The sequence below is a fragment of the Nicotiana tabacum genome, chromosome 20 (assembly GCF_000715075.1).
Source record: "Nicotiana tabacum cultivar K326 chromosome 20, ASM71507v2, whole genome shotgun sequence".
Lineage (NCBI taxonomy): Eukaryota > Viridiplantae > Streptophyta > Magnoliopsida > Solanales > Solanaceae > Nicotiana > Nicotiana tabacum.
Genome location: NC_134099.1, coordinates 23,968,599 through 23,994,819, shown reverse-complemented (window position 1 = coordinate 23,994,819; position 26,221 = coordinate 23,968,599). Strand labels below are relative to the sequence as shown.

The window sequence follows — 26,221 nt, the reverse complement described above, 5'->3', positions numbered from 1 at the left end:
GAGAAACCCTAATCGTTGAAGACGAAAAGTCGTTTTGAAAAATCGAAAAACCTTTAAGGAAAACAATTGAGAGGTTAATAACATACACAGATCTAAGACAGTTCTGAAAGAAAATTGGAAAGCCTTTGAAGTTAGGGTTTCGGAGAACCTAGAAAGACGAGAAAGACTTCGAAAAGTTACTGATCTAGCCAAAAAAATCAAGGATCTGACTCGAATAGCCGTGGATGGCCGGAAAGAAGCTATGGATAGGAGTTGAGCAAGGACTGGACCAGATCTTTTCGAGATCTATCCATGAAATCACACAAGAGGGCCACCAGGGGACGTAGGAGACAAGTACGCGTCTCAAACAGCCATGGGAGTCCATAGATTGGGTGGGGGTTGAAGGGAATTAGGGTGGATTTAGGTGGTGGTGGCTAGGTTTTGAGTGAAGTTGCAGAGAGAATTTGAGAGGAAGGTGATTCAAGGGCGGCGGGTTGGTGAGAATGATTTAGGTTAGGGTGGTCGTTTGGGTTAAAAAAGGTAAGAGTGAACGGTGGTCATCAATCTGAATGATCAACGACCTAGATTAAATGGGGTAGGTAGGGATCCGGGTTCGGGTAGGGTTTAAAAGGGTTAGGGTTGGGTTACAATTAAAATTGGTCTGGGGGAATTGGAGTCCAATTTGGGCTAGATTTGAAATACAAAAGGGGTTGTTATTTAAATAGCCAGTTTTCCCTTTTTTAATTTATAAAAATAATAAATAGTTTCTGAAAACTATATTGAAAGGGATAATATGATTTATAACACATAATTAAAAATTTAAAAATATCGGACCCAATTTTATGAATATAAAACCTAATTAAACCTTAAAAGGGCTAATATTGTAATTATGTGCAATTTAGCTTTATAAATAATAAATAAAATTATAAAAATTACTTTAATAATATTTTGGCATAAATATAAAAATCCAATAGATGTATTATCAAAAATAATAATTTTGAAAATAATTATTGGGGATTTTATGGATAAAAAGGGAAATAAATCAATTTAAAAACCATAAAAATTATGAGAAAAATAATAAAACACTTGGACATGCTCATATATTCATATATATGCTATTTTGAAAGTATTTTGCATATTGAAAATATATAGGGAAGAATTAGGTATCAACAGCTGCCCCTCTTTACCCGAGAAGGATGAAAGAGTTGTCGGGTAAAGATATGATGGCCAATTTTGACCGAGCGAAATGGGTTGAAGAAGATTTAGGCCGCACCCTGGCTTTTGAGTTTCCTACATATACCTGGTTTTATAGGAATCAGGTCGTATGTAGTTCAGGATCCGTCGGCGGAGTATGCCGATGGAAACTTTTAAGAACGGACGCAATATCTAGAGCCGGGTGAGTGACAGGTTTACGGGAATGATTAACGTTTGATATGGCTGAGGGAACTGGAGCGGAATTTCTCCCTCCGGGATGGCCGTTGCTCGCGGTTTACCTGCAACTAAGCAATACAAGCATATGTTGTACGTAAATTTAAACACGATGCAAATTCCCGTTGGACCATGAATGTTGTCTTTGGACAACGAGGATGACGTCCTTAGACCATGATGTCCTGAGCCATGAAAGGTATGATAAGGGATTCGCAGGCCATGAAATGATGTTCTCGGGCTATGAGGATGGTGCCTCCGAACCAAGACGCCTTTGAATAATGATATGCAAAATATTGAAATTGATCCTTAGGCCATGACATGGTGTTCTTGGGCTATGAAGATGGTGACTCCGAATTATGACGCCTTTGGATGAGTTGGCGATATTTCAGCCCATGAAGGATACAATAGCATGATGCGGACAAGACAGAGCTTAGTCTTGCGAATTGAAGGGTAGAGCTTAGCCCGTAAGAAAAGTGAAATAAACAGTGCTTGAGATAGTGCTTAGTCTCGAAGAAAATGGGAGGTAAAGCTTAGCCTCGGAAGACGGAATAATAGCCTTATGCAAAAGATACGAATGCAGATGGAGGTAGAACTTAACCACGGAAGGCATAATGGTAGCCTTATGCAAATTGAAAGGCAGAATGGTAGCCTTATGCAAGAATTCAGATGGAGGTAGAGCTTAACCTTGGAAGGCAAAATGGTAGCCTTATGAAAGAATGCATATGCAGATGGAGACAGTTTTTAGTCTCGGAAGGCAGAATAGTAGCCTTATGAAATGCAAATGCAGATGGAGACAGTGTTTAGTCTCGGAAGATAGAATGGTAGCCTTATGCAAGTTGGAAGGCAGAATAGTAGCCTTATGCAAGAATGCAGATGGAGATAGCGTTTAGTCTCGGAAGGCAGAATGGTAGCCATATGCAAAAGATGCGAATGCAGATGGAGACAATGTTTAGTCTCGAAAGGCAGAATGATAGCCTTATGCAAGAAAATAAAATAACGAATGATAGTAGAGTTTTCTTAGCTGATAGCATATTGTGGCATTGTGATTACTGGGATCATTGTGACTACAGAGCATTACTTGTGTGTGCTAATAACAAATGTTGGAAAGTGCAATGGTTCTGAGAACTGTCTTTTTGAACAAGGTTTGTTCCATGAGCGTACAACATGTTTGATAATTTTGTAATCCTAGTGCCTGCATCCAAAGACATATCGTGAGTTTTCTAAAAGGGGGAGGTTAGTTCGTATCCCCGTTGGCTTTGCTCGACTCGTTCGGCTTCGATCCAGTGATACCATCTATATCATTTTAAACAAAGCAGTTTCAACAGTAATCATACATGCTTTTGTAAATATATGTCATAAGTGTATAATTAAAATAATTTTTAGATGAACTGACGACTACGACGTAGCTCGGGACACTGCAACCTCTCTAACTACGGATTTTTGAGGGCCCCCCTCAAAATTCTGCCCAGTTTGATGGGTTGACGTTTCTGACTGTTACTCGTGCGGCGATCGGCTGAAATTACTTTGGAATTTTGAGGGTCCTCCTCAAAATTCTGCCCTAGTTTCCAATTTGCGGGGGGAAATGAAAATTTTATTGAATTTTGACCGAACCCATAAGGCTGCCTACGTAACCCGTCTTAAACAAGAATCAGGTCACACATAGTTCAATTTACATCATACAAGGGAAGCATAAAGATTACACATAGTAACGCTTGATTGCATCCGAATTAATCGGCTTTCTCCAGACTTCTCCGTCCATTTCTGCAAGTATGAGGGCTCCTCTTGTCAGAACCCGGTGAACTATGTATGGACCCTGCTAGTTGGGAGAGAATTTCCCTTTGGCTTCATCTTGATGCGAAAAAATTTTCTTTAACACCAACTGCCCCGGTGTGAACTGTCTCAGCTTGACTATTTTGTTGAAGGATCTGGACATTCTGTTCTGATAGAGTTGACCATGGCAGACTGCTTTCATTCTCTTTCCGTCTATAAGGGCTAGTTGCTCATAATGACTTTTTACCCACTCTACGTCATCGAGCTCAGCTTCCTATATGATCCTTAGGGAAGGAATTTCTACCTCAGCGGGAATGACAGCCTCTGTACCATAAACCAGTATATAGGGGTTTCCCCGGTTGATGTGCGGACTATGGTGTGATACCCCAATAGAGCAAATGATAACTTCTCGTGCCACTGTTTATGCTTTTCAATCATTTTCCTCAATATCTTCTTGATATTCTTGTTGATGGCTTCTATAGCTCCATTCATTTGAGTCCTGTAGGCAGTGGAATTCTTGTGTCTGATCTTGAAAGTTTCACACATAGATTTCATCAAGTCGCTGTTGAGGTTGGAGCTGTTATCAGTAATGATTTACTCCGGAATCCCGAATCGACAAACAATGCGGTCGCGAACAAAGTCCGCCACGACTTTCTTAGTTACTGTTCTGTAAGATGCTTCTTCGACCCATTTGGTGAAACAGTCGATGGCTACTAGGATAAACCTGTGTTCGTTGGAAGCAGCGGGCTCAATTTGTCCAATAACATCCATTCCCCAAGCGGTGAACGGCCATGGGGAGCTTGTTGCGTTGAGCTCGTTTGGAGGTACCTTTATTATGTCTGCATGTATCTGACAGTGGTGGCATCTCCGAACATACTGGATGCAGTCTGTTTCCATAGTCATCCAAAGTAACCAGCCCGAAGTATCTTCTTTGCTAAGACAAAACAGTTCATATGTGGACCGCAGGTCCCAACATGAATTTCCTCTAGTAACTTGGATGCTTCCTTTGCATCAACACATCTTAATAGTCCTAAATATGGAGTCCTCCTGTATAGGATTCCTCCGCTGTGAAAGAAGTTGTTGGACAATCTCCGAATTGTGCGTTTCTGAGTAGGATTTGCAAGTTCCGGGTACTCTCCTTTTGCCAAATATTCCTTGATATCATTAAACCAAGGCTTTCCGTCTGCTTCCTCTTCGACATGGGCACAGTAAGCTAGGTGATCATGGATTTTCATCGGAATGGGATTAATGAAATTCTTGCCGAGATGCTGTATCATAGATGATATGGTAGCCAATGCATCGACGAACTCATTTTGGACTCTAGGAACATGCCAGAATTCCGTCTTCGTGAACCTCTTTCTCAATTCTTGTACGTGATGCAGATACGGGAGTATCTTGGAGTTCTTGGTTGCCCATTCTTCTTGTACCAGATGTATAAGTAAGTCTGAATCTCCAATCACTAACAACTCTTGAACATTCATGTCAATGGCCATTTTGAGCCCTAATATGCATGCTTCATACTCGGCTATATTGTTGGTGCAGGGGAACCGGAGTTTGTCAGACACCAGATAATGCTGACCGGTTTCTGATATTAGGACTGCTCCTATGCCAAATCCTTTGAAGTTTGCTGCTCCATCGGAGAACATTCTGTAACCGTCATAGGATTCTGCAATATCTTCTCTTATGAATGACACCTCTTCATCAGGAAAATATGTTTTCAGGGGTTCATATCCTCCATCCACAGGGTTTTCAGCAAGGTGGTCTGCCAGTGCCTGTCCCTTGATCGCTTTCTAAGTTACGTAAACAATGTCGAACTCACTTAATAGGATCTTCCACTTGGCTAGCTTGCCGGTGGCCATGGGTTTCTGAAAGATGTACTTTAAAGGATCCATCCTCGATATAAGATATGTAGTATAGGCACAGAAGTAATGTCTCAGTTTCTGAGCTACCCAAGTCAGAGCACAACAAGTTTGTTCCAATAGAGAATACTGGGCCTCGTACGTGGTGAACTTCTTACTAATATAATAAATGGATTGTTCCTTCCTCCCTGTTTCATTATGCTGCCCCAGAATGTAGCCAAAAGCTCCATATAACACTACAAGGTAGAGTAATAAGGGTCTATCTGGCTCGGGAGGGACTAAGACTGGCGGTGTTGATAGGTACTCCTTGATTCTGTCGAAGGCTTTTTGGCAGTCATCAGTCCATTTGGTAGCAACGTCCTTCTTCAACATCTTAAAGATTGGCTGACAGATAACTGTAGACTGTGCTATGAATCGGCTGATGTAGTTGAGCCTTCCAAGAAATTCATCACATCTTTCTTGTTCTTTGGCGATGGTAGTTCTTGAATGGCTTCGACTTTTGATGGATCCAGTTCTATTCCTCGATGACTCACAATAAACCCAAGCAATTTCCCAGCAGGAACCCCAAATGTGCACTTTGCGGGGTTTAGTTTCAGTTGTAACTCCACAGTCTATTGAAGAACTTCTCAGATCTTCCATGTGATCAGTGGCCTTCTTGGATTTGATAATAACATCATCTATATATACCTCTATCTTTTTGTGTATCATATCATGGAAAATGGTAGTCATGGCCCTCATGTAGGTAGCCCCTGCATTCTTCAGGCCGAACTGCATCATCTTGTAACAGTACATTCCCCACGGCATAATGAAAGTTGTTTTCTCAGCATCTTTTTCGCAGATCTGATGAACCAGCGAAGCAATCTACAAATGACTGCAGCTCATGCTTGGCACAATTGTCAATCAGGATGTGTATATTTGGCAAACGGAAGTCGTCTTTCGGACTATCCCGGTTGAGATCTTGGTAGTCGACACAGACTTTGACCTTCCCATCCTTCTTTAGCACTGGTACAATGTTGGCTAACCATTTCGGGTATTCCACTACCCTGAGAACCTTAGCTTTGACCTGCTTGGTGACTTCTTCCTTGATTTTTAAACTCATATCATGCTTGAACTTTCTGAGCTTTTGCTTTACCGGTGAACATGTTGGATAGGTCGGCAGTTTGTGAGCCACAATAGACGTACTCAGACCAGTCATGTCATCATACGACCAGGGGAATATGTCCTCATATTCCTTTAGAAATTCTGTGTATTCTTTCTTTTCTGATGGCGGTAGGTGAACGCTGATTTGTGTTTCCTTGACGTTTTCTGCATCTCCCAGGTTGACAATTTCGGTCTCGTCCAGGTTGGACTTAAGTCTGTTCTCAAAGTTCTCAACTTTTTTGATAATCTGTTAGGTATGTCATCCTCCTCTGAATCAATATCCATTTGTTGCATTGTCTCATTGCATGTCACAGTCGTTGGTTCAACAAGACAAGTAATAGTAATGCTATATAAGTAAAGTAATGAGAGAAGATGATAGCAATAAATATTAATTCATAAGAAAAATCAAAATGCTTTTGATAAGTTGAATAACTGTTTTGAACATTGAAGATCTTATTGTGGGAATTGAAAATGCGAAAAGAGAATCATTTATTAAAAACAATGAATAATGCTTGTTTTAGCCTTGCTACCCCAAGGCACGTCGGGCTTTGGTTATCCTGATGGTCCAATTCTTGAGGTGTGCTCCTCTGCTCACAGCCTGTATGGAAGGGCCTTCCTCCCCCTCCTCCTCGAGAATAACACAACAGCCTATATCATTGTCCTCTAGAAACAAGTTCTGCACTGCTGCAAATGTACCACTCCACCAATAGTGCTTCTTAATGGTCCGATACATTTTAGTACCTCCAGGATGCATTGCATAAGGTGAACTATGTGCTTCAATTAAGATCTGATTTCTCAATTCATCATCATTAGGAACACATTACCTATTTTTATAAAATAAGGTACCATCTTTCCTTAATGAAAAATTTGATTCTCTTCCATTTTGGACTTTTTCAACCCGTTTCACAAGCTTCTCATCTAACTTCTGCGCTTCTTGGACTTGCTCAAGTAAGACTGGCTTGACTTGCAAATTAGCAATGATAGAACCATTAGAATTAAATGAAAGACAAACATTCATGGCTCTTAAGTCAAGAAGCAAAGGTAAAGGACTTAGAGTTAAACTTGCAAGAGAATTGCGACTCAACGCATCTGCAACCACATTGGCTTTACCAGGATGATAATCAATTGTGCAATCATAATGTTTGATGGGTTCAAGCCATCTACGTTGTCTCAAGTTCAACTCTTTTTGTGTACCCAAGTACTTCAAACTCTTGTGATCAGTAAATATGTGACACTTCTCTCCGTATAAGTAATGCCTCCAAATTTTTAAGGCAAAAATAATGGCAGCAAGTTCAAGATCGTGTGTGGGATAATTCAACTCATGTGATTTCAACTTTCGAGAGGCATAAGCAATTACTTTCCCTTCTTGCATCAAAACACAACCCAAGCCACGATGAGATGCATCACTGTATACCGCATAATCTTTTCCTTCAGCTGGCAAAGAAAGTATTGGAGCTTGTGTCAATAAGGATTTGAGCTTTTCAAAGCTCTCTTGACACTTGTCATCCCATACAAATTTGGCATCTTTCCCCAAAGGTTTGGTTAAGGGAGAAGCTATAATAGAGAAGCCCTTCACAAACCTTCTGTAGTATCCTGCTAATCCCAAGAAACTTCTTATCTCAGCTGGAGTTTTAGGGAGTTTCCAATCAACAATAGCTTGAATCTTACTAGGATCAACCTACACACCTTCAGATGATACAATGTGCCCTAAAAAAGCCACTTCATTCAGCCAGAATTCACATTTGGAAAGCTTCGCGTAGAGTTGTCTCTCTTTCAGAATTTGTATGACAATTCGGATATGCTTATCATGATCTTCTCTATTCTTGGAATAGACTAAAATGTCATCAATAAACACCACCACAAATTGATCGAGATAAGGCTTGAATACATGGTTCATTAGATCCATAAATGCAGCAAGAGCATTTGTCAAACCAAATGGCATTACCAAAAATTCATAATGGCCATACCTGGTCCTAAAAGCAGGTTTAGGAACATCTTGCTCCCTCACACGCAACTAATAATATCCAGACCTCAAGTCAATTTTTGAGAATAAGCTGGCACCCTTCAGTTGGTCAAACAAGTCATCGATTCTAGGCAGTGGGTATTTGTTCTTGATTGTTACCTTGTTCAGCTGTCGGTAATCAATACAAAGCCTAAGAGTGCCATCTTTCTTTTTCACAAATAAAACAGGAGCTCCCCAAGGTGAAATACTGGGACGGATGAAACCTTTCTCAAGAAGTTCTTGCAATTGAGCCTTCAACTCTTTTAATTCAGCTGGAGCCATTCTGTAAGGAGCGATAGAAATAGGAGTAGTTCCAGGGACAAGATCTATAGGAAATTCAATCTCCCTTTCTAGAGGCAACCCAGGAAGATCATCAGGAAATACATCAGGAAAGTCGCACACAGTTGGTATGTCCTTAAGACTTGGACTCCCCAATCGTGTATCGACTATATGAGCAAGATAGGCATCACAACCTTGACAAATCATCTTCCTTGCCAAGACCGCTGAAATAATATTAGATGTCAATGATCTTTCTCCTTGAACTACTATGTGTGAATGTGCAGGAGTTCTAAATGTCACTTGCTTCAACCTACAATCAACCATTGCATGGTGCCTATGGAGCCAATCCATGCCAACAATAACATCATAGTCTTGGAAGGGCATTTCAAGCAAGTCGGCAGGGAAGACCAGATTTTGAATCATGAATGGACAATCTCGGTAAATCCTGTTAATAACAGCTTGATGACCTAATGGACTCGTGACCAGCACATTAAAGTCAAGTCTCCCAGATTTAACAGTATCAGGAAATGCAAGTGATGAGCAAACATAAGAGTGCGAAGATCCAGGATCAAATAGCGTAACAACAGATATGCCAAATAAGTGAAATTTACCAGCAACCACGTCTGGGCCATCCTGGTCATTCTTCTGTCTCATAGCATAAACTCGTGCAGTAGCTCTTGACCCACCAGCCTGATTAGCTCCACTCGAACCCGCTGCTTGCATATTTCGAGGTCTAGCACTGCTATTAGCTTGAGAATGAGTAGTGACAGGCTTTTGAACTGATCCCTCTGTATGGGTATAAGAAAGAGGATTAGGATTAGGACAATCCTTCACTTTATGATCCATACTTCCACAATTAAAACAAGCACCAGAAGCTCGTCTACATGCACCATAACGATTCTTCCCGCACTGTGCACAAGTAGGTGTATGAGTTTTGCCTTGGCCATAACTTGGAGTACTGGCAGTAGAAAAATTTGACTTATTCTGCTTATGATGTAATGATTTATGTGTACTCTCGGTCTTGGAATAGTCAAACTTTCCCTTTTTGGATGGACCGTCATATTCTGAATTACCCTTCCTAAACTTGTTTTCTCTCCTACTAGCTTCTTCCTTGTCAATTCTTTCCCAAGTAAGTGCAGCTGAAATCAGCTTGGAAAAATCATCAAGTTGTAAGATTGCCACTGATTTTCGAATGTAACCATTCAAACCTTCTTCAAATCTTCTGCACTTGTCTCTTTCACCATCAATAATACCTTTAGCATAGCGAGAAAGCCTGAGAAAATTTTGTTGATACTCTGCAATAGACATACTCCCTTGTCTTAAATTCAGAAACTCTTTCTTTTTAGCATCACAATAGACAGGGGGAACATATTTTGCACGAAATGATTTCACAAAGTCATCCCAAGTCAGCACCGGAGGTTTCGCTTTTGCATTTGGCACACTTACCCACCAATCATAGGCATCTTTTTGTAAAAGAGAGATAGCATACTTAAATTTGGCAGCATTAGTACACTCCAGTTGTTCAAAGACCCTCTCCATGCGCTCGAGCCATTATTCAGCTACCGTGGGATCTGTAGTGCCTTCAAATTCAACTCCGCCCATTTTTTGCATCTTCTCAAAATTCATTTCACTAGGTTCTGACATTATCCCAGCTAAGTGACGAAAGAATTCAACCATCTGCTGGAATGGGGGAGTCATAAATGGAGTATTATGACTCATTGCTCTTGGATTACTGCCCATTTCATTTCCACTAACACGAGGATGATTTAGGTCAGGCAAGGGTTCCTCATTTCCTCCCTGAAGGTGAGGCATGGCATTATACTGGGCCTGACTTTCATCAACGGATTCAACAGCTCTATTCGAAGAAGTGGCCATATTAAAAATCCTATAAAATATAAGATCTCACTGCATTAGGGACATATACATGATGCATATGCATACAAAATACAATAAATTAAATTAAACAAGTATGCAAAAATTTATAAACTCCAAGTCATTTTAAAAAAAGGAAATAACAACAAATACTAGATACTATCACAACAAAATAAATCCTAGAATCACAAACCGTAGCTCTGATACCAAAACTTGTAGCAACCCCTTTGGGAGGGTACTACTTAGGAAAACAAATCTAATTTCCTACTTACAAAATATTAAAAGAGATATTAATAAAAATATTTAAAATAATTTTAGTAGCGGAAGTAGGCCCATGCGAAAAGGTTCAAAGTGCAATATATAATTTATTTTTTTTTGAAAATACACCATAATTTTATTTTAAATGAAATACAATGTCAAAATATTAACATATAGTGATATAACCCTTCTGGATTAATTAACAGATTAAAGCAACTTCCTAACAGACTTATACAATCATTTAAAATCACTACAAGTTTATATTGTGCATAAATTTCAAACTATCGGGTATATAAAAACAAAGGAAACTAGTTTTCTCCTTTTCTACATATTTACAAAACAAAGTGTAAATTCAGCATATTACAAGACTTGAGTTATTAAAACACCCTAATACAATAAAATAGGTTACAAATTCAAGCTACAAGATTTTGGTCTTTAAAATCCAACAAGCCTCCAAATAACATAAGTGTGACATATATATATATATATATATATATATATATATATATATGTATATATCCTGTATATCCTGTATATCCTGTATATCATGTATATCATGTACCAAAATTATGCAAACCAAGGTGCATATGCAAATGTGATCTCCATAAATTCTCCCAAAGAGACTACTTCACCCTGGCCATCTTCAGATTTCATCCCGAACATTTTCTACGATAGAAAACAATTATCGCTAAGCATAAAGCTTAGTGGTGTATAAACTTTAGGCTTGGAGTCATTAAATTCTCGAATTTCCCCTTTTCAGTCATAGTTAGCTCAATTTAACATAATTTAAAAAAAAAGTGAACAAATATATCAAACATATCAATATCAAACTTTGAAGTGTTTCCAAATATCAATAACAATGTTCAAGAGTCTAGAAAGTGTATACTATCAATCTAAGAGAGTATACCAAATATCTATTTTTTTCCGCCCAATATGTACGTCATGCCATCACACTAAGCATAATCAGATATCAAGATGGACCGAAGCCCCAAATCAAGTAGGGTCAAAACCCAATAGACAAGAGAACCAAGAACCATATTAAAAATGGCTTCCTAGTTCGTACTTAACACAGACAAGTTCCATAATTCAAGACGAACTACAAATCCAAAGTCAAGATTGCAAAAGATCCGAATCAAGAGGCATGCCAAGATGAGTGACTAAGTCACTGCCACAAGAAGGACAAAGTCCGAACAAGAATGCAAAATGATCAAACAATCCGTACGAATGGGCGATTTAGCAAATTTCTTACAAGACTTGATATAATACGAATATAACAATATAATTCGAAAATAAGAAAAATAAAATATCAGGTTATTTCAACATATTTCCAGCAATCAAAAAGAGTACAAGTTTATACACAAACCTTGGTGTTTTACCACAAAACAGTTCAATCACAACTTGGGGACGTTCGAATCGTCTACGCCGTAAACAAACCAAATCTATCCACTTCCTCAAACACTTCCCCTTTGATTTTTTTCAAGGGTTTATATACCTTAAATACATAATCAACAATCTAAATAAGTTCAGTGATTTAACAAGTCAACTAAACATGATATTGGTGAAAATAATCCAAAAACGTTTGAAATAGAAATTCTGGACAGTATCACTGTTCCGAGTTATGACTCAGATTTGAAGATCTATACGGACAAACTAGACTTTATAGTCTTCACAAAAGTTGTAGATCTATGTCTTACCGTTTCAAAACATCTTGAATCACCACCATATCAATTTCGAACAAAAATTTATGCTAAAATTACTAACAGCAGTACGTGGAGTATTTCAAAAACTGAAAATCTGGGCAGCACCTGTCCTGTATTTTTTGACCCTTTTTCAGGTATATACCAACAAAACTAGATTTTAGTTCCTTCATAAAAATTATAGATGTATGAAATACCTTTCCAGAAAGTCCTGGATCACTTAAATCGGAGCTCTGTACAAAACGATATGTAGAAAATACTAGTAGGTATCTAGTATAAAAACGAGTTTAGAAACTTACCAAGAGGAGCAACTTGATCTTCACCAAAAACGAATTTTGTGCGTTGATTTAGTAGAAATCCATGGTTGGTTTTTTTTTTTTTATGAAACTTCAGCTTCTTGTTCCTACGGAGTAGAGAGAGATAGAGATAGAGAGATAGAGATAGAGAGATAGAGATAGAAAGAGAGAGAGGTAGTGTAAGCACGTGATTTTTGACCCTCCCCGAGATTTTTCACATTTTTAGCGTAAATATGTGAAATTGGGTCTAATATAGCCATTTTAACTATTTTTACTTTATTTCGTTGCAAAAAGAAAAAAATCACAAAAAATACATATATAAATTTTAGTTTATGCATTTCTCATAAACGTGGAAAAAATACAAAAAAAATGTACTTTATTTTGGTACTTTATATAAATTCAAAATTACTAAAATATATAGTTCTATTAATGTTTGCAGTCATTATAATTTTGAAAAATACAAAAATTGTACTTTATTTTGGTACTTTATATAAATTCGAAAATCACAAAAAAAATAGTTTTATTAATATTCTATAGTCATTTTAACTTTGAAAAATACAAAAAAAAACATTACTTCATATTTTATCTTAATATTTAAAAAAAACGAAAATTACAAAAATAGTTTTATTAATATTTTGTAGCTATTTTAAATCTTGAAAAAATATTTAAAAAATATATAGTTTTGTTTGAATACTAGTCTTATTTTTGGTAGTTATTTTGCTTACATAGGACTAGTTAAGCAACGTTTTCCTATTTCTCGGGTCCGGACAAAAGAATAATATTCGGGTTCAAATTACCCGGTTTTAGGCCTATTTTCGGACCTAGCCCATAATAAACCGTGTCCAGGACACGTGGGGAACCCCACCACGCGTGGGGGACATATGCCTTGAACCCCACCACGCGTGAGGCTCATTTTTCTGGGCAAAACACTACAAAACACGGACAAAGGCAAAAGCATGAGGGAGGACTTTTGGACTTTTGGTCAGAAAAAAGGAAAAAACGGAAAAAAAATTTTTTGCTCACTGTTCATCTTCTTATTCACAAAGAAGAAGAAGAGAAAACCCTACCGGACACCACCACCCCATCCCGGCCAAGCTGACCCCTCTCCGCCTCGCCTGCATCGACCAAGCACCACCACCAAACGACCACTCCGTCCCGACCAACTCCCCCATCACCACCGTCCGACACCACCAACGAACACACCCAAACGATACTGTAAAAAAAACCCTCCATTCCCGACTTCCCCCGTCACCTTCCCCAGCTCCGTCTACGCCTGTTAAACCACCAACTCCACCTGCTCGTTCGCCTAGAAAACCACCTCGTCACCTTCCCCCAGCTTCCCTTTGTCCATAACCACCACCCAAACGAACGCCATAACCACCACCCCCCACGTCCAAACACCGACTGAAACCAGTCGCACCCCCACGCACCCGCCATTGCTCGTCGTCAACCTCAGCTCTAGCCTCACCCAAACACCATCTCCCTCGTCGTCTCGCAACCAGTCCGTCGACCACTGCCCGACGACCAAACAACCAGCAAACGTCCACCTCCATTAACGCCGGCACCCTCACGTCCAAAACCTTCAACCAACCCACCTGCTCGTCGAACCCCCTCTTCCTCACATCCCAACGTCCCTTCTGCTGCAGCTTCATGCACCAGTTGTTGTGTCGGAGATACAGCGGCAACCAACAATCTTGGGGCGTCGACAGTTGTGGGGTCCAAGCTCTCCGTCGAGGTCGTCTTTGGTTCGTCGAGGTGTTTGTCCGAGGTTTCGTCGTTGTTCCGCGTCCAGTGAGGTCTGGCTTGAATTCCGTCGGGGTCGTGTTCGTCGTCCTGAGTTTTCCGAGGTTCAAAGGTTAGTAAACCTCAAGTATTAGATAAGGAAATGTTACGTTAAATGTTCGAAGATGCAATATAGAAATTGGTATGATAATTTTCTGCTTATGTTTTCATCGTATGCATTTTTGCTCATTTTGCGTTATGTGATTCTTGTTTATTTGATGCCATTTAATTAAGTTTGACTAGTTGTTCTATGACACAAGTTCGACGTTAATCTGTTCGTCCTTTCCTTTGCTTAGGTCATTCGGACAAAATTATTATTAGTACATGCTCTTGCTACGCCCGAAACACTCGTTCACTAAACTCATTTTATTAATTTTTGACAAGTTATGAGATTTTAGTTGTAAAAAAGCCGTAAGGTTTAGTATCGTTAAAGGCGTAAAAATGGCATTCTGTTAAAAATATAAAAATAAAAATAAATAATAAAAAAAAACGAGACAAGCTTCGCCAAAAAATAAAAATGTACAGATTGCGGAGCCCTCATAAAAATAACGCATTAAATACTTAGATTCCGGTTCGGGCCGTTTAGCGAATTTCACGGCCCTACCCCAAAATAATAATGCGCTAGTTGCTTCAGGCGCGCCTTTAATAATTTAATTTTCCTAAACTCGGGTGCACATTTATGTGACCCAAATCTAAAACTCAACGGAATCGAAATGTGTCTCTACTCACGGGTATATTGATTATGGCGTGGCCCGAGATGCATTTCCATGACGTTGTAAATTCCTTTTAATAATAAATGAGACGAGCCTCGACAAACAAAATGTAGAAGCTGCGGGGTCCTCTAAATGTATATATATATAATAAAAATACTTAGAATCCGGGACATGCCGTTTAGCAAATTTCACGGTCTTCCCAAAATAATAAACGCGATAGTCTCTTTAGGCGCGTGTTTAATAATTTACTTTCTTAAACATGGGTGTGCATTTCAAGTGACCCAAATCCAAATCCCAAAACATCAGAATAAAATGTGTCTCCGGATTGTGGGTGCATTTCATGTGACGCAGTCTAAAGACATGTTTCAAGCGATGTTCACATTTCTTTTAAAACAATAATAATAAAGCGGTTAAAAGATAAAATTTGCACATAAGTTCACACTTGTATAAAATCAGATAATCAAGCCGAATATAACAGTTGAGCGACCGTGCTAGAACCACGGAACTCGGGAATGCCTAACACCTTCTCCCGGGTTAACAGAATTCCTTATCCGGATTTCTGGTACACGGACTGTAATATGGAGTCATTCTTTTCCTCGATTTGGGATTAAAATTGGTGACTTGGGACACCCTAAATCTCCCAAGTGGCGACTCTGAAATAATTAAACCAATCCCGTTTCGATTGTCCTTTAATTGGAAAAAACTCCCCTCGCGCCCCCTCGGGTGCGGAAAAAGGAGGTGTGACAGCTCTGGCGACTCTGCTGGGGACTTAGACCCAGAACCACTGGTTCAGGGTTAAGAATTCGAGCTTAGAATAATTATTATTATTTGGCTTTATCTATTATCTGATTTTTACATGTTTGAGACTAATGTGTTAAATGCCGCTTTTACCGCTTTTATATTATTTGAACTGTATATAAACTGTGCCGAAACCCATATCCTTTCTGAGTCTTCTAAATCATGGAGAAGGGTGTACTTCGTACGACTTCTTTTCTGTATAGTGTCAAATCCCAATTTAGAACGAGGTTCGGACAAGTTGCTAAGCCGGTGAAGCTTCTGTATTCCCGGTACGCTGCCCCCCCTCGGCTCGAGCTGTCCGCTCGGGTAAGCCAGGTCTAGAACAAACACCCAGGTTCTGAACCTAGTATAACAAAGCCACATGCCGGATCCCTAGTAGGAACGTTTATTTGCATCATGTGCATTTGACTTAGGGGACTCAACACAGGGGTTGGGTCCGTCTAGGACAAGCAACCTGAAAATAATAGACCATCTTATGGCATCCTATGTGCTACATGTTGTATTCAGTTAAGGGCGAATGAGTCATTTGGTCATTTCCAGCATGATGTTATTTTAATCAAAGCATGGGGAACATTTGTGGAATCCAAAAAGCCTTGGAATTCCCTATGTCCCCCACGCTTGCTTTTTGGGAAAACACATGGGGAGCATTTGTGGAATCCAAGAAGTCTTGGAATTCTCATATGTCCCCCACGCTTCATATGTTGGAAAAAGCGCATGGGGAACATTTGTGAAATCCAAGATGTCTTGGAAATCCTTATGTTCCCCATGCCACATTTTGAAAATAACAATAAATATAAAAAATAAAATACATATAAAAAACAAGGCATGAAAATTCAAAAAATTTTGTATGTTGTCATCATTTTCCACAAATTAGAAAATCGTGAAAAGATGAGGAAATGGCAGTGTAGAGACATAACTACTTATTTTTAGAAAGAAAAAAAAAACAAATGTCCAAGTAGTGTCGAAACTCTGCCGAAATTTTGAGAATATAAAATAAAAAATATATGTCTTATTAGTTTGTTTTATTAAAAAAAAAAGCATTAATAGAAAAGAAAATTGTTTGTCTTGCCATAAAAATGAAAAAAAAAGGAGTCTTGTTTTCAAAATATGTGTTATTTATTCGTTTATGAAAATGACAAAATTAAAATAATCCAAATATATTTTTTCCATTATTGACTTCTTTAGAAAGTCTTTCTAATTGTTCTTTTAAAATAAAAAAATTCAAAATTAAAAAAAAATCCGAAAACATTTTGATTCTTCTTTAAAATCCAAAAAATATATTTTTTTTTAAGCGAGCTAAAAATTTCAAAAAAATTCTTTAAGAAAAACAAAGGAAAAAGAAGGAATGTTTTATGTTTTTTGTTAATTTGTTTGTTTGTTATGAATGAAAAATAATAGTCTACTTGATTGTTGTGGAAAAGAATATAATAAAAAATAGAAAATGGAAAAGGGTCTTCCCCAAAATAGTTTATTTGCCCGAACTACGCGGGTTTGATTCTCACTGGATTTGAGATACGTAGGCAACCCTCATCGGGTCCAACCCCACCTTTTGCTAAAAAAAAAAAAAAAAAATAATAATAATAATTAAAAAAATATATACATGTCAAATTTTAGTTCTTGTCATAAAGAGATCGGGTGACGCTGTTTTATCAAGACATAGCCGAACGTTCCCGAAAGGGACGCCGGAAGGCTGACTTTGCGTAAACGGCCACCTTTTGGGTCGTGTCTGGGAGTTTGGTCCAATTGACCCACACAGCCTTAAAAAGCTTCGTCCCCGAGACGTCGAAAGGCCGTGTTTGCAACACAAGGGTTTTACCGTAATTTGAAAAAAAAAAACAAAGAGTCAACGGTCAGGTGAATACCGTTCGAATTTTGTCATAATAAGCCGAGCCAGTTTCGGCCGCGTCTTAAACCGTTCTTGCCGAAATAGCCTTAGAGTATCTTTCAGTTGTCGAAATGTTATTTTTGTAAAAGAATGGACAAGTTTGTAAAGTGCCAGAATAATCCTCCCCGACCTCAAAATTCATATGAATTTGGAAGAGGCCACATTTGCAAAAAATAACCGTTTGGTTGCATTTGTCAAACGGAGAAAGGGAGTTGATCATCTGTTTTTGGAGTTTGTAAATCTTTTAATTAGAATATGTGTGTTGTTTGATTTTTTTTTTTCAGTTGTAGGTCATCTTCAGACCTGTGAAACCCAGTTTGTTTTAATATAAAAATTGAGAAATTGTTTGTTATTGTTTACCTCTTATAGTCCGAACTACGCAAGGTCTGATTCATGCGGAGTCATGATACGTAGGCAATCTCCATAAGATTCGACCACAACAAAGAAAAAAAAAGAAACGAAAAAGAGAATGAAAAAAGAATGAAAAAAAAAGAAAAAAAAAGAAAGGAAAAAAGGAAAAGAGAAAAACAAATGGCAAGCTAGGAATGAGGAATGAGTTTTTATTTTATTTTACTCTATTTTCAAACAAAAGAGAAAAAGAAAAAATAAATAAAATAAAATAATAAGCTAGTTAGTTTATAACTCGAACTACGCCGGTTTGATTCTCACCGGATGTGAGATACGTAGGCAACCCTCATCGGGTCCAACTCCCCTTTTCATTTTACCAATAATGATATACCATAAAGCATATATGTACACACATGTATATAAATACATATACTGTTTGTTTTGTTTTCCAAGATTTTTGTTTAGAGTCAAAATAAAGGTTTCTGTTTTCGCCTAAAAGGTCACCTTAATAAATGTGCAGGATGAGCACAGAGCAAAATGAACCATTCTCGGCCCTCAGCGAGGTCCCCCTACAACTCCACATGTGGTGGAATGATTTGGAAGCCAATAGCAAAGAGGTAGTAGGAAGAATATTGGGAGGTTTTGTAAATTTGTTGCGCGTTAGGCCAAGGACAGATATTCTTGAAGCTCTAATACCATTTTGGGACCCAACCCGCAATGTATTCCGTTTTGTTGACTTTGAACTTTCACCAACACTTGAGGAAGTCGCCGGATATGCGGGATTGAATGAGAGGTTAAGAGGGCAATATTTGCTTTCGCCAAGGCCAGTGTCTCCGCATGCGTTTCTGGATCTACTAAGCATTAGTCGGAAGGTACAACATGACGATTTATCGAGAGGATATTGTGATCTCCATTTCTTGTATCAGCGGTACGGAACCCCACAGGGTTTCGAGGAACCGGACCTTGGGTTAACTCACGGAGGGAACAGAAACAAATGGGAAGCAAGACGTACTTTGGCTTTTATCACAACATTCTTGGGAGTCATGATCTGTCCAAGGAAGGATAAAAAGATAGAGATAGGTCTGGTAGGGATGGCCGACGTGGCAATCAAAAGAACCAATAGTACTGTGGTTCCTTTGATTTTGTCCGAAATCTACCGGGCTCTGACTATATGCCGAGAAGGAGGCAAGTTCTTCCAAGGTTGCAACCTGTTACTTCAGCTATGGATGCAGGAACATCTCCATCACTGAGTAGGATACATGAACCACGGGTTGACCGAGAGGAATTGTATCAGCGGATTCAAGAAGCGCATGACAGGCGCCAGATTTCCTGAAGGTGTCGAAGCATGGTTTACACGGTTAAGGTCAACAACAGCTGACCAAATTGAATGGGCATTCGGTTGGTTGGCTGATATTGAGGTGATCTACATGTCGGCTGAAGAATGTCATGTTCTCTTAATGGGTCTTCGCAGCATCCAGCCATATGCCCCTCATCGGGTATTACGACAATTGGGCAGGTTTCAAGTAGTCCCTACTGATGAAGATCTGAGCAAGCATGCCTTGGAATTAAGCCCGGGAGTCATATTCCCCGAGGGGAAGATTAGAAAACTGTGGCATGAATGTAGATTCTTGGAGCCCAAGACCATGGTGCGAGAACTAGCTAAAGGTGAGGTAGACCCAAAGTACGATGCTTGGTTCGAAAGAAGGTTTCAGATTCGGCAAAGACCTGCTAAAAGGGCACACGTCCAACACTTCACAGATGATTCACAAGAGCAATGGGGATGGTTAAAAAGGGAGGAAGGTTACCGGGTTGAAATCGGGAAGCTAAAGCAACAAGTCGAAAGACTTGTATTTGAGAACAATGTGCAAGCCGCCTCGGAGCAGGCTGAAAGAAACAAGCTAGCCCAAGAAAACCAAATCTTGAAGGCCCGCCTTCACCAAGCCAGTAAGAGTAACGTTGACCGACAGAAGCGTCGCTCTGACGAAAGATTGATAGCAAGTTTGAGAAGTCAGGTCATCCAGAGCCAAGAAGAATTAGAACAATCAGAAGCTTGCATAGCAAGGATGAAAGTCAGATGGGCAAGGTACACAATGGCCCGGAAGCAGCGTTTGCAACAGGTCATAAGGGATTATGAGATGAGCGTCGGAATATTGAGGGAGACGAACTCCACTCTACATGATCGGATCGTCAAACAAGCACGAGATGCCCAAGCCGACAGAAGGCGATGTTACGATGCAATGACCAGAATGGAAAGACAAATGGAGATGTTCCAGGATCAGCTTGCCAACAATGCGCAAACACTGGGATTGAAGAACCGACAGATAAGGCATTTGTTCGCAGAAAGGGACAACATTCGAGGAAGGATCGACGAGATTGGGCATTACATCTACATGAGATGCTTGGCATGCGAGCAAATGCCTCGGAAGACCCTCCTTGTTTCCATTATGGGTTGCGTCCACCGAATCATGAATGAGTTGAAAAGCCTGCAGAGGGACCTCACACCAAGGGCCACGGAAAGGCCGAATGATGCCTCGCGGGCCCCTAAGTTGGAAAATTAATCTTTGGTTGAGTCTTGTTTATTTGGCTTTGTTGTTTTTCCATATGTTGTTTTCTTTTCTTTTAGTCAAAACGGGTTAAGAACTGTGGAGTCTGTACTATTGCTATTCCTTGCTTGAAGTAATTTGTAATAGCAAAATTTTGAGAATGAATTTAACGATTTCACAAGAATTTTGTGTTTCTTTACTTTAAGGCAGAACTACGCCTGGTCTGATTCACGCGGGGACGTGATACGTAGGCAATCCCCATAAGATTCGACCGTTTTTAACAAAGAAAGAAAAGAAAATACAAAATAAAATAAAACACAGGATTTCCCAAAGTACTTTAAAAGGGGACGAATGAGCAAACCGGGATGACGCATGTTGTTTGAAGCAAAGCATGTAGAAACGATTAACTACCTAGGTGCATTGCATCCTCTATGTGTTATGATCAAATCTGTTAAACTCTAACGCTAACAAAGTTTGTTGTTGTCTGAATCAAACAAAGAAGTTATTAAGGAACTCTGGCAGCACACTCCTATCAAACCAGATCCAAAGGACCGATAGCAACCAGCATGACTACTTCAGAGAATAGTAATGAGGAAGAGAGGCCGATGAGCCAGTTGCTAAAAGAAGCGATGGAAAAGATTGAAAGGATGGGACTAGAGATGAATGCAATGCAGCTAGCCATAGCCAAAACACAAAAGAGCCCTGAAACACTGGGGCACATGCCGGAATACCCTCACTCTGGCCCTTCCACAAGCCGCTCAAATCCCCTTTATCATCAAGAAAGAAGCCCTCATGATTCCCAAGCTCCACCACCCCATCAACCTCTCCCAACACCCAATATTCCCATTTTTGTGGGACCAACATCAGCCCCTTTGCAAAGAACGACCAGTGAGCCATTGTTTCAGGCTCACGATACACAATACTACCCCCCCCCCCCCGAGCCTATGTTTCACGCCCCCGAACCACAGGCTTACAATCCACATTTGGAAGTGCCGGCAGAGATTGAGAAGCCGGCTAAGGCCCCTGAACAGGATGAAGTATTGAGAAAGTTCAAAAGCCTGGAGCAGTCCTTCAGGAACTTGCACGGGCTGGGCAATCAAGTCAGCATAGCATACAAAGATCTGTGCCCTTTCCCAGACGTCCAACTCCCGGCTGGGTTCAAGATGCCTAAGTTTGATTTATATGAAGGGCACGGTGATCCCATGGCACATTTGCGGGGATTCTGTAGCAAAATGAGGGGGGGCAGGCGGCAAGGATGAGCTGCTGATAGCTTATTTCGGCCAAAGTTTGGGCGGATCTGCACTAGAATGGTATACCAGGCAGGATTCCAGCAGGTGGTACACGTGGGATGATCTGGCGTAGGCTTTTGCAGGTCATTTCCAGTACAATCTCGAGATAGTCCCTGACCGTCTCACATTGTTAAGAACTGGGAAGAAACCCGGGGAAAGTTTTCGCGAGTTCGGGTTCCGCTGGAGAGAGCAATCAGCTAGAGTCGATCCTCCCATGAGAGAGGGAGAGATGGTGGACTATTTCTTGCAGACACTGGATCCAACCTATTTTGGTCACTTGGTGACAACAGTTGGAAAATCTTTCAACGAGGTGGTCAAGATAGGGGTCATGATAAAAGAGGGTCTGAGGTCTGACAAAATCTTGAACTATTCGGCACTCAAAGCCACAACCCAGGCTATTCAAAGCGGCACGGGAGGTGCGCTGAGAAGAAAGAAAGAAGAGGTTGCCACGATCGAGGCAGGCAGTTGGTCCAGGGCTGGCAGGCCGCACTAAAACCAACCCAGACCTCACAGGTCAAACTACCCATACAACCCACCACAAAATTTCTATCCGCCTCGAGAACCACATTGTTCCGTACACCAGGCCCAAGCATACACTCAGCCTCCGATTCGCCCACAATGGCGCGCGCCGGCTCCCCAGAACATATATGCACCACCACAAAACACCTATCCTCCACCGAGGGCGTATAGAAACCCTTCAGGGGCAGGCTTCCGGGGAAATCCAGATGCTAGGAATGACAGGTTGCGGAAGCAGAGAACTTTCACGGAGTTGGGAGAAACCTACACCGCTTTGTTCCACAAGCTGAGGCAATTGGGTTTGGTTAGTCCTGTCCAGACTCGAGAACCAAATCCCCCACCTCAGAACTTGGATCGATCAATCAGTTGTGAATACTGTTCAGGGATGCTCGGGCATGATACCGAGAAGTGCTGGAAATTAAGGCATGTCATATAGGATCTTATCGATACCAATAAGATCGAGGTCCAGACGCCAGAAGCTCCTAACATCAACAAAAACCCACTGCCAGCGCACCACGAAACTCACATGATTGAGTTGGTGTGTGAGGAAGGAGAATTGAGAAAACCCTCACAAACAGTGATGATGATCCAAGCCGCCCCGAAAGAAGTCTCAACCAGTGGAGGAACGAGTGTACAGTCGCAGGGAGAAGGCGTCAAGCCGGTAGTGATATTGTGAAAGAGCCCGTCCGCCATAACAAGCAAACCCGAGCCAAGCAAGTTGGTAATACCAGGGATCCCGCCCACACCGGCGGTCGTGTTGAAAGGGGTATGTAGAGAACGGGTGACCATAAAGCCTGTGGTCCAGCTGCCGATGATTGACAGCAGGGCTGTGCCTTGGAAATATGAAAAGGCGGTGGTGATGTACAAAGGAAAACAGGTGGAAGAGGTCAGTTGTGAAGCGCAAGGGCTGACTCGATCCGGTCGATGTTTTGCTCCGGTGGAGCTAAGAAGAACCAACCCAGTTGCAACCAAGAAACCTGTGTCCGAAGAAGAGGCTGAAGAGTTCCTGAGGAAGATGAAAGTACAGGACTATTCTGTGGTCGAACAGCTGAGAAAAACACCGGCCCAGATCTCACTGTTGTCGTTACTGATCCATTCTGAGGAGCATCGTCGGGCCCTGCTGAAGATATTGAACGAAGCTCATATACCCAGTGATATTTCGGTAAACCACCTGGAAACCATTGCCAGCAAGATTTTCGAGGTAAACAGGGTAACATTCTCAGATGATGACCTGCCGGTGGAAGGCACGGAGCACAATAAAGCTCTATACCTAGCCGTCAAATGTGAAGACTCGGTGGTAACTCGAGTATTGGTGGATAACGGCTCAAGTGCCAATATTTGTCCATTATCCACTCTAGACCAGTTAAAGATCGACCGCGGAAGAATCCGAAAGAATAGTATCTGTGTCCGAGGGTTTGACGGAAACGGAACGGCCACTGTAGGGGATGTTGTACTTGAACTGACCATCGGTCCGGTCCTGTTTACCATGGAATTCCAGGTATTAGACGCCACGGTATCTTACAACCTGCTGTTAGGTCGACCATGGATTCATGCAGCCAAAGCGGTGCCTTCCACCCTACATCAGATGGTGAAGTTCGAGTGGGAAAGACAAGAGGTCGTGTTACACGGCGAGGATACAACGTGCACCATGGGCGGAACCATTGTACCTTTCATAGAGACCGCTGATGACAAAGGTCCTTGGGTCTACCAGATTTTCGATACAGGGTCGGCCAACAAAATTTCTGAAGGAGAAATCATCCCGCACCCTAGGGTAGCTGCCGCAACAGTCATGATGGTCTCAGAAATGCTGGGTAATGGATTCGTGCCGGGAAAAGGCCTGGGAGTCGAGCTTCAAGGGATTGTCCAACCTGTCTCCCTTCCTAAAAATCTGGAAACTTTCGGATTGGGGTTCAAACCAACCGCAGCAGATAGAAAGCAAGCGCGAAAAATGAAGAAGAGGGTCTGGTTTCTGCCTAAACCAGTGCCACGCCTCTCAAGGTCTTTTGTCAAAGCAAGTGCCAAGGGGCCACCGGTCCCAAAGATTCTAGGACCTTTGATCGTTATAAATGAAGACCTGAATCAGAGTTTTGAGAGGCTATTCGCGGATGTCTGTATGGTGGAAGCTGGAGAAGGTTCTAGCAGAGCAGAGATACAGTTTGTGGGGCCTGAGGCCAAGACCAACAATTGGACAGTTACTCCTCTTCCTGTCCGAGGGGAGTCTTGGTAGTAGGCTTTGATTTATGTTTTGTGTGTTTTGTTTTGTCCGGATTATTCAAGGGTGTAATCCAAATTTTACTTTCGTTTTTGTAAAAGTGTGAACCCTTTTATCCCGCAAGTTTAATGAAGTTCTTTTCTTTTGTCCTATTTTAATTTTGTTTTGTTCTTTTTCTTTCTGAACAGTTCTCTTTTTACTGTTTCTAATGACATGGCATGCACAACGGATCTTCGACCTAGTCTAATAAATCAATCTAAAACCGACTCAATGATGCAAGAGGTCGTTTGTGACGATGAATCTGAATGTGACGAAGGGGAAGCCTTCGAGAGATAAACCGAGAACTGTGCCAATTTGAAGAGAAACCCAAGCCTAACCTAAATGACACCGAGGCTGTGAATCTAGGAGACGCTGATAACGTCCAAGAGACCAAAATTAGTATCCACATTGAGCCGAATGTCAGATAAGAATTGATCAAAACCCTCATGGAATTCAAAGATGTTTTTGCATGGTCATATGACGATATGCCTGGATTAAGCACCAATTTAGTGGTTCACAAATTGCCCACTGACCCGGCATACCCTCCGGTCAAGCAAAAACTAAGGAAATTTAAAACAGAAATGAGTGTAAAAATCAAAGAAGAGGTGATTAAGCAGTTGCAGGCAAAGGTCATTCGGGTCACTCGATATCCCGAGTGGTTGGCCAATGTGGTTCCAGTCCCAAAAAAGGATGGAAAAATCAGGGTGTGCGTCGACTACCGCAACCTCAACAAAGCAAGTCCCAAGGACAATTTTCCATTACCCAACATTCATATCCTGATCGATAATTGCGCTGGGCGCGAGATCGGATCCTTTGTGGATTGCTATGCGGGTTATCATCAGATCCTAATGGACGAAGAGGATGCTGAGAAGACAGCGTTTATTATGCCATGGGGAACCTACTGCTATCGGGTAATGCCGTTCGGGTTAAAGAATGCCGGGGCAACGTACATGCGAGCAATGACTGCTGTGTTTCATGACATGATACACAAGGAAATCGAGGTGTACGTCGATGATGTGATCATCAAATCTTGGCGTCAGGAGGACCATGTAGCAGACCTAAGGAGATTTTTCCAAAGACTCCGGAGGTATGATATCAAGCTTAACCCGGCCAAATGCGCATTCGGGGTTCCATCAGGAAAGTTGCTAGGATTCATCGTCAGTCGACGGGGGATTGAGTTAGACCCATCCAAAATTGAATCCATCCGAGATTTGCCACCGCCAAGGAACAAAACAGAGGTAATGAGTTTGCTGGGTAGACTCAATTACATCAGCAGGTTCATCGCTCAACTCACAGCAACTTGTGAGCCCATATTTCGGCTGCTGAAAAAGGATGCTGCGGTAGGTTGGACGGCAGAGTGTCAGGAGGCTTTCGACCAAATCAAAGGGTATCTGTCTAATCCACCCGTATTGGTCCCGCCTAAGCCCGGGAAGCCCCTAATTCTTTACCTGACGGTCTTGGAAAATTCATTTGGTTGTGTATTGGGGCAACACGATGACATAGGAAGGAAGGAGCA

The 26,221-nt window shown here is 41.0% G+C and overlaps 1 protein-coding gene across 1 annotated transcript; it reads right to left on the bottom strand.

Annotated features, from left to right (window-relative positions):
- Window positions 1–6,996: 6,996 nt before the first annotated feature.
- On the bottom strand, window positions 6,997–9,996 carry LOC107768074 (uncharacterized). The gene is made up of 3 exons (XM_075240080.1): window positions 8,431–9,996; window positions 8,065–8,190; window positions 6,997–7,854 (listed from the first exon to the last, which is right to left on the bottom strand). Exons 1-3 carry the CDS (start codon window positions 9,994–9,996, stop codon window positions 6,997–6,999), a joined length of 2,550 nt encoding a protein of 849 aa, XP_075096181.1.
- Between the last annotated feature and the right edge of the window lie 16,225 nt (window positions 9,997–26,221).

Coding starts and splice junctions, on each gene's coding strand:
- LOC107768074 (XM_075240080.1), bottom strand. CDS start 9,996: ATGGAGAGGGTCTTTGAACAACTGGAGTGTACTAATGCTGCCAAATTT. Junction 8,191..8,430: donor CTGAATTAAAAGAGTTGAAG/GCTCAATTGCAA, acceptor GGATATTATTAG/TTGCGTGTGAGGGAGCAAGA. Junction 7,855..8,064: donor TTATGGATCTAATGAACCAT/GTATTCAAGCCT, acceptor GAAGGTGTGTAG/GTTGATCCTAGTAAGATTCA.